Source organism: Lathyrus oleraceus, chromosome 3 (assembly GCF_024323335.1).
Source record: "Lathyrus oleraceus cultivar Zhongwan6 chromosome 3, CAAS_Psat_ZW6_1.0, whole genome shotgun sequence".
Classification (NCBI taxonomy): domain Eukaryota; kingdom Viridiplantae; phylum Streptophyta; class Magnoliopsida; order Fabales; family Fabaceae; genus Lathyrus; species Lathyrus oleraceus.
In genome coordinates this window covers 259,195,887-259,203,798 of record NC_066581.1, presented here as the reverse complement: position 1 = coordinate 259,203,798, position 7,912 = coordinate 259,195,887, and the positions used below count along the sequence as shown (strand labels likewise).

The window sequence follows — 7,912 nt, the reverse complement described above, 5'->3', positions numbered from 1 at the left end:
CCATTACGGAAGCGCCGTTGGCCAGAGCCCCCGGATATTGGGAACAAATGATGACACATCTGTCAAATACCGCTGGAACTTCCGCCGGACCTTCACAACAGCCATCAAACACCTCAGGAAAATCGTGAGATACCTCGGAGACAAACTAACGCACCTGGATGTGGAACAGAGAGACGTTTCGATCGGGCCGGTCATTAAATTTTTGTCAATCCCATGTAACATTTATTATATCATAAATAAATAAATAAATTACATTATTTTTTATTAATTCATAAAAAAATAATTAAAAATAAATAAAAAAATACAAGGGTGTATGCGCCAAATGAATTGGCGCATACACCACATGCAATAAGCAGACGCCATATGCATTGGCGCCTCCACATGAGGCTTCCAATGCAGACGCCTTAGGCCTAGGCACCTCATCTTAATGCAAAACGGATGCGCCAATTTATCTGGCGCATCTTTTTTTAAGGTGGTTATTTTTTTTGGGGGGGGGGGGGGGGGGGATTGTTATTTTGGAATTTATTTTGAAAATTGTGGTTATTTTTAAAAAAAATCGAGATATTCATTTACTTATCTCACAAATTCATGTAAAACTAGAAGTTAAGATTGCTATCATGCACGTAGGCAAGACAACATAACCCGTATCCGCAGGTACCCACTCGAACTCGCCCCGAAGTTGACGGGGAAAACCCGCTTTGACTGAGTTTGTGTTTGGGTTTTCTCCGATTATAAAATATGGGGACGAGTCGGGTAATAGGGACACTATTACCCACCCCGAACCCGCTCCGTTTATTTTATTATGTATATTATTATTTATTTTTGACGATTTAGAATATTAAATAAATGGTCAATGTTTTAATATTTTGATTTGTATTAATTATTTAAAATATTCGAAATGTATGTATGGTATTTTTTTAAAAAAATATATTGTTATTTGTAATGTAATTTGATTTTTAAAAAATTAAATATTTCTATTAAAAAAATTGATTTCACTAAATGAATGGTGGCGGAGCGGGGATATCCGAACCGAACCTGAACTCGTTTGGGACGGATTTGGATTTTAATTCTTCATCCTCGTTTGAGTTTGGGGCAGGGAACGGAAATTGTTTGGGAATTCGGATTTAAATTTGGGATAGATAAAAATCGTCTCCAATCCGCCTTGTTGTCATGCCTACATGCACGTTTACAAATAGTTTTTGCATACTAAAATTGAAGTTAAAAATATTACAAATGCTTCTAAATTATAAAAATAATTAATAGTTTAAAAATAAGTACTAAATATAAAAATTAATCCATAATTTTGAGTACTAGAATTTTTTTATACAATCGTGAAAATTGTTAAAATTATTTAATTTAATATGAAAATATTACTATTTTTTCATAAAAGAGAGTACGTAGCTTACGTATATAGTTGATGTAGTAGCAAAGTTGATTGATTGTTGACTGAAAACCCAAAGATGATGACCATAAAATCAAGTCAAATATCTTAAGTAACTAATTAAGCAAAAGGTACAATTTTCTATAAGAATGACAAATTAATACGCACCTCATAAAATCACATAAAAAAAAACATTTACCAAATTGTTTGGTACATAAAGCATTGTTGTTCAAATTAAACCACTCTACTATTCAAGCAAAAACTTAATACAATTTAAAAAAGAATTTTAATCTATTAACAAATTTTAAAAAGATAAATATCTGACGCATGCAAGTTTAGAAAGTGAAATGACGATTTTTACAGCAAAAAGAAAATTTTCAAATGAAGTCTCACATCACATTGGAGAATACAAATGCAAGTTAAGTCTATATCAACAAGATAGATCAAGTCAAATAATGAGTTTGATTTATGTAAGCAAAACGTTTTACAATACAAAATTGGGCGCTGAATACTAGAATGGAGCATGCTACGATATCATAACGCATGACGAATGTATAATGCAATGGTCCTGCTTTTACAAGGTTAGATCATTAAATCATGTTGAATTCTATAGATATTTCACTTCACTAAGATACATACCTCACACTTTCAAACCCTAAAGCCAAAGCCAAAGCCAAAGCCAAAGCCAAGAAATATAAATGAATGGTAGTTTCAATTTCAAACATTAAAAAGTGTGTCAAAAGGTGAAGTAAATGGTTGGATATTATAAGGGAGAATATAGGACCACATAAATGGTCTAGTGATGTCACCCACTTAGTCCTTTTGTATTGTAGAATCATAATGAAAATTCATAAAGTGTGTCAAAAGCCTAACCCACCATTTCTTCTTTTTGTTGCTCATTTCAGTTGGTCTATATTTAGAATTTGAGAATATTTTTATATGCATGAATTAAGAAAAGTGGCAAATGTACAAAGCTTTAAGTCATTTTCTCATTGTTTTTCTATATATACAAGAGAATGATAAGTTTTTTGTATGAATATTATCTTAGGACTTTTTTAAGGAGATTCTACGCGTGGAGATTTGACTTATAGAATAGGAAACTTAGTACTCCCTCCGTTCCTTTTTAAGTGTCATTTTTTGACTTTTTACACATACCAAGAAAGCTAATCATTATTATTACTTTTCAAACAATAATTCTTCTTTTACCTATAATACCCTTAATTATTTATTACATTCACTTTACTTTTTCTCTCTCTCCAATCATTATCTAGGGGTAATTTTGACAAAATTGCAATTAATAATACCTTGAACTTTGTAAGTGACAATTAAAAAGAAACAAATTTTTTACAAGAAAGTGACACATATAAAGGAACGGAGGGAGTAGTTGTTTAAAGTAGCTATAAAATAAATGATAGTGTAATTTAATCTTGAAATTGCTTAACTTGATATCTAAACAATAAATTAACATATGTGGAAAAGCTCCATCTACATCTACGTAAGCTTTCCATTTACAAACCTAACCACATGTAAGCCATTTGTTTTTCAGTGTTTTTTTTTAACTTAGTGCAGCATAAAGAGTTCCCATTTTTTAATTTATGTACCATGTTCTTGTTACGTAGTCAAACTATGAACAGGAAACACATACACATATTTATAATGATGTTGTTAATTTTGTAGAGTCGTAGTAAAACGTGTCTGACCTGTTCATTTTGTTCGTAGTATATTTTCTACTTCTACCGCTCTCTCATTCTTGTGAAAAGTGACGACTACCCTTAACATATTCAAACACATTTTTTATACACATATTTTAGTATTTTGTAAATGAGATACCCCTCTTCAAATTTTAGAGATACACTTCTGTAAAAGTGTTCACCGGGGGTGTAAAAAACAATTAAGGAATACTTCTGTCTAATTTATGTCCCATTTCAAATAAAAGGTAGAATCACACAAGAAAATAAAAGTTTGCAGATAATCATGTAATTGGTCATAATGAATATTTTTGGATTTTTCAAAGGTGAGAGATGCGCAGTTAAGGGTGAAAAAGATAACTCTTTTTTATGACAGATTAAAATTTTAAACGCGATGTCCGTCCTACCCTATATTTTTTGTTACACATTTGCAAGACAGGCCAAAACTGCATGAAAGACAAGCTCATTTATCATCCCTAACTAATTGTGTCATCCAAAAGTACACTTCCTAAAACAAGATTTTTTTTTATTATTTTGCGGTGAAGATGGAGGAAAAGTAATGTTCGACACAAAGGCCTAAAGAACTATATACAAAACAGATCAAATGGGCTTGATGTGGAGTTTTACCGAATTTCTGTTCAAGTAGCCCATTTCAAGAGGCACATGTTGAAACAAGCATGCAGCAAAAAGCTGATATCCACTTACCGTACCAACAAAAAAACAAAACAAAAAGCTGCTAGCAAGAATAACAAGGACCATAAAAATAAATTATTTCGATAAATACTCTCGTACTCTCTGAGCTTTGTTGGGTTTGATGATGATGATGATGATATTGATATCAAACACTCAATCAATTGATTCTCCAATTATTTCGATAAAAATTACTAGTGTTTTAGTCTTGCATAAAAAAACGTTATATACTGAAAACACCAACTTTTTATGATTACAAGATTTTAGTTTCCAGGCTCCAGCACTACCTCAAAACATCCAGTGCAATACAATTCATTTCAGATATCAGTACAGTTCCATAAAGTGAGTAAATTGTCCAGGGCAAACGTTTGAAACACAAAAAGGCTTCTAGTCTCAACAAACAAAAAACAAAAGAATAGGTACACAATGGAAGACAAAAATCGCTGTAAGCCACCCGGAATTTGGGTAGCTTCAGCCTAAAACAACATTAAACAGCCCTAGTTGAGAACATCGCAGTCCTTCTAACACAAACTCAAACCTTCTGCTGCACGGTTCAGAGTCGGGAGTCCTGTAAAAAAACAGAAACATGAGAAAGTTGAACAAACTATTGCGCAATGAGTTGCAATACAATCATGAAGCCAAGTGCATTATAGGAGAGCATGATCATACTCATGAAAAAGTGATAATTCTTGTTCATAGAATCATATAATAATATTGGCAGAATTAGACATGACTACAACAGTCTTGATCATACAATCATAATATAATGACTGCATAGTCAACATTAACTCCTTTCACCTCTTACACTCATACTCTCCTTATCATACTAAATAATAATAATTGTAAGTAATATAGGTCATTTGTCACAAATATCAAAAAGGAAAACACAATAACTAAATTACTAATACAAGTTCTAAAAGTAATCAAAATGACATTGTTCAGATGAGATCGGTGTTTCAGATGATGATGTCATTGTTGCAGCAGAGAACCCAAAGAACTAAGACGAACGCAATAACTCAAAGAATAAGGAAGGAGAAGCAAGAGAAAGAGAGGCTTCGCGCACACAAAAGAAAAAAAAGAATTAGAAGTAGCGAGTGCTTCTTCACATGCACACAAAAGAAGAAATAGAGGGCTTCACACGCAGAAACAGAGAAAACACAGCGAGAAAAAGAGTAAATGCAAGGTTTCGTAAACATGAATGAAGAAGAAGAAGAAGAAAATAACAGGTCTCTCGAAAAGTAAAAGATTAAAATAATAGGTCAATTAAAACATGTCGAATGACCTTAATAAATAAACATAACAGCTAAGAAAGAAGGGGCACTTGAGAGATTTCCCCCTAAAACCTTAATTGCAGACAGGAAAATAGGAATGGCCCACAAATGAGACATGAAAATGAAGTGATACACAGTGGCGGCCGCCACACCTGTTGAACACAGTCGCAGCCGACATTGCCATTGCAACGCGAATCCACTATCACATGCTATAGCGGTGCAATTGACAACATAGATTCAAAACTAGTAGTTGATGAATGGACCTGAATAACAGTTGCAAAGAGAAGCAGAATGCCAGAGGTCATTCATTGTCACTTCCCACCACCAATAGGTGTGTTAACATCAAAATGTAGAAAATGTAACACATTCAGAAGTAGCAAGAGGGAAATGTAACTTTTCGAGATAGAGGGGAGAAGAGTGTAATTGTAGTATCCATAAGAGAAAGGCACGTAATTTATCCTCAAACAAATGATGAAGGTTTTTTGTCACCAGAAACAAATAGAACAGCCAAAATGCAGTCAACTGTTATATTCCATTCCCATCCTAGAGTTAAACAATGTAAATCTAACCAATGATATCAACTAGCTCAGCTATCCCCTTTTCCATACCCTCCACAAAAGGATGACTTTGACAGGAAAAAGAAATACTCAAATGTAATACAAATCACCTAAATATTCTGACAAAGTTACGCCACATTTTACACTTTCCTTACTTTGAAAAAAAAACTATATAAAGAATATATTCCATTTAAAAATTATGTGTTTCTATGTTTGTGCTTCTGGAGGGTGCGGCTTGTCACGAAAGCAAGGTTAATATACATTGTGATTCTGATGTTATTGGTTCTAGTGGAAATAGTCAGCTTATGTGGGAAGGTTACAAACATCTAACACTTCATACGCCCCACAATGATGGGGTTCTTATAGAGTAGGCTCTATACTTCTTTTATCCTGCTTCTAATTTTACTTTCCAACAAGAGCAACCCCAAGCCGTGTTTTTTTCGGCATCTGCTATCACTTAAAAGAAGTAGTGACATGTTGGCTCCCTTAAGGGGAAAAAGGTGTTTAATCCTTCAAACATCAGATCAATTGAAACAAAATTGATATACATGTTTATATGAAATTTTGAGCTAATTTTTCTCCAATCATATGAACCAAAGAATTACAAAGCAAAAAACTCTTCTACTTTAAATTTTTTTAAGAGGATACAATTCATGATTACTTGTGTATGATGAAGTTAAAGCTCCTAATTGTGCAGATTACCCAGCAATCAGGTTTTCCAAGTATATAGTTTATTGATCAATGTATTAAAGCCCGGATCCCAAAAGAAGTAGACACCACACACCCTATAAAAAAGTAAACAGTGAAGATAGCAAGCCATCTTTGTCTCATGTCGCAAGTAGGTTTTAGAAAATAGCCCGTTGTCGCGAAAACGGCCGCGACAGAACCGGCAGGTGCCGATAACGATACTGTTATTAATTCACACTGCAACTACCACAATTAGTGACGCAACACCTGTACCAGTCAAAATCGCCTTTACGCGACCGTGGCCGTTATTTAAAACCGTCAACTATTAAATAATGTGGAGTTCTTATAGCTTATAAGCTATGCAATGTCATGAACATTCCAATTCCAATATACTCCACTATCCACCTAATCGTCTAAAAGTTCAACAGAGAACAAGAACAGAACTACTCTAACACCACAATAACAATAGTTTATCTAAAACCTCACCAACCTCTGTAGAATGTAGCATCATTGCCCCGCGCCTCCAGAAATGTGCACACCGGAGTAAGCCGGTCGCCGGCGAGTCCTGGAGGGAAGAATGTTGTCCAAATCCACCTCCGCCAGCGGATCATCAGAAAAATCACTGTCACTACCAGACACATTACCGTCAGAATCATCATCACTGTCATCACTGTCGTCACTGTCATCGTCTTCGTCATCATCATCATCTTCTTCAATCAATTTCCCCTTTCCCTTGTCGTCACGCAAAATCCCTTTTCCCTTCCGGTCCACCACACGCTCACCTTCTGAATCATCCTCCTCGTCGTCTTCATCATCATCATCATCGTCAGTGTCGTTTTCGGGTTCAATGTCATCGTCTTCATCGTCTCCGCCGGATTCTTTGACGGGAACGGCGTCGGAAGAAGAATTGGTTGTGGTGGGAACTTCGGATTCCTGGGAATTGTTGTCGTTTAAGGCGGTTGTTATCTTGGGGCTTTTGTTAGGAAAATCGTGGGTGTCTTCTTGATCGGGCTTACGTTTGGAGGGGAATGTCGGTTCTTCATGGTTGTCGGTTTCAGGATCCGCCATGAGTGAGGGTTTAGGAGATTTGTCTCTTTCTGGTGTTAGGGTTTTGTGGGGAGAAGTGGTGGGGAGAATCTGAATAGTCAAGAAAATGATCCTAGTTCTTTTCTTGTTATTTTACTATTTTATTTATATGAAATAAATTTAACAATAGAAATTCTCACTTCTCAGTTTTTATAATTCTTTTTAATAAATAAAAAAAACTTATGATTCTCAATACTAACAAGGTATTAGATTGAAATTTTAAAAGATTATGTTTACAAAAATATCTTGAAATTTTTAAAAGATGGGTAGTAACTTAGTAAGAATGTGACAGATATGGAACTATTACGATGGTTAAGAAGTTGTTGGTTATGTTGTAATTGATTCAAGAGTGATGAACTTTGGATTTACAATTTGTATAAATGTGTAACATTAGTTGAATAATAATGTGTAGAATGTTTTAATATGAAATTCAATTATGATTCTCTAAAATTTCAATTTAATTCCTTATTTCTTTCATTCTTTATTCTTGAATTAAATTTCAATTTAATTTGTTATTTCTTTTCTTTTCCATTATTGAATTAAAGTGTGGCA

The 7,912-nt window shown here is 34.1% G+C and overlaps 1 protein-coding gene across 2 annotated transcripts; it reads right to left on the bottom strand.

Annotated features, from left to right (window-relative positions):
- Nucleotides 1-4,043: 4,043 nt before the first annotated feature.
- Nucleotides 4,044-7,488, bottom strand: LOC127126772 (uncharacterized). Of its 2 annotated transcripts, none has more exons than XM_051055764.1 (2): nucleotides 6,761-7,488; nucleotides 4,044-4,327 (listed from the first exon to the last, which is right to left on the bottom strand). In XM_051055764.1, the coding sequence occupies exon 1, from the start codon at nucleotides 7,340-7,342 to the stop codon at nucleotides 6,782-6,784; it is 561 nt and encodes a 186-aa protein (XP_050911721.1). In that variant the 5' UTR covers nucleotides 7,343-7,488; the 3' UTR covers nucleotides 4,044-4,327; nucleotides 6,761-6,781. The 2 variants fall into 2 exon arrangements, with proteins under 2 accessions (XP_050911721.1, XP_050911720.1); XM_051055763.1 differs by having other exon boundaries at nucleotides 6,765-7,488.
- Nucleotides 7,489-7,912: the final 424 nt, after the last annotated feature.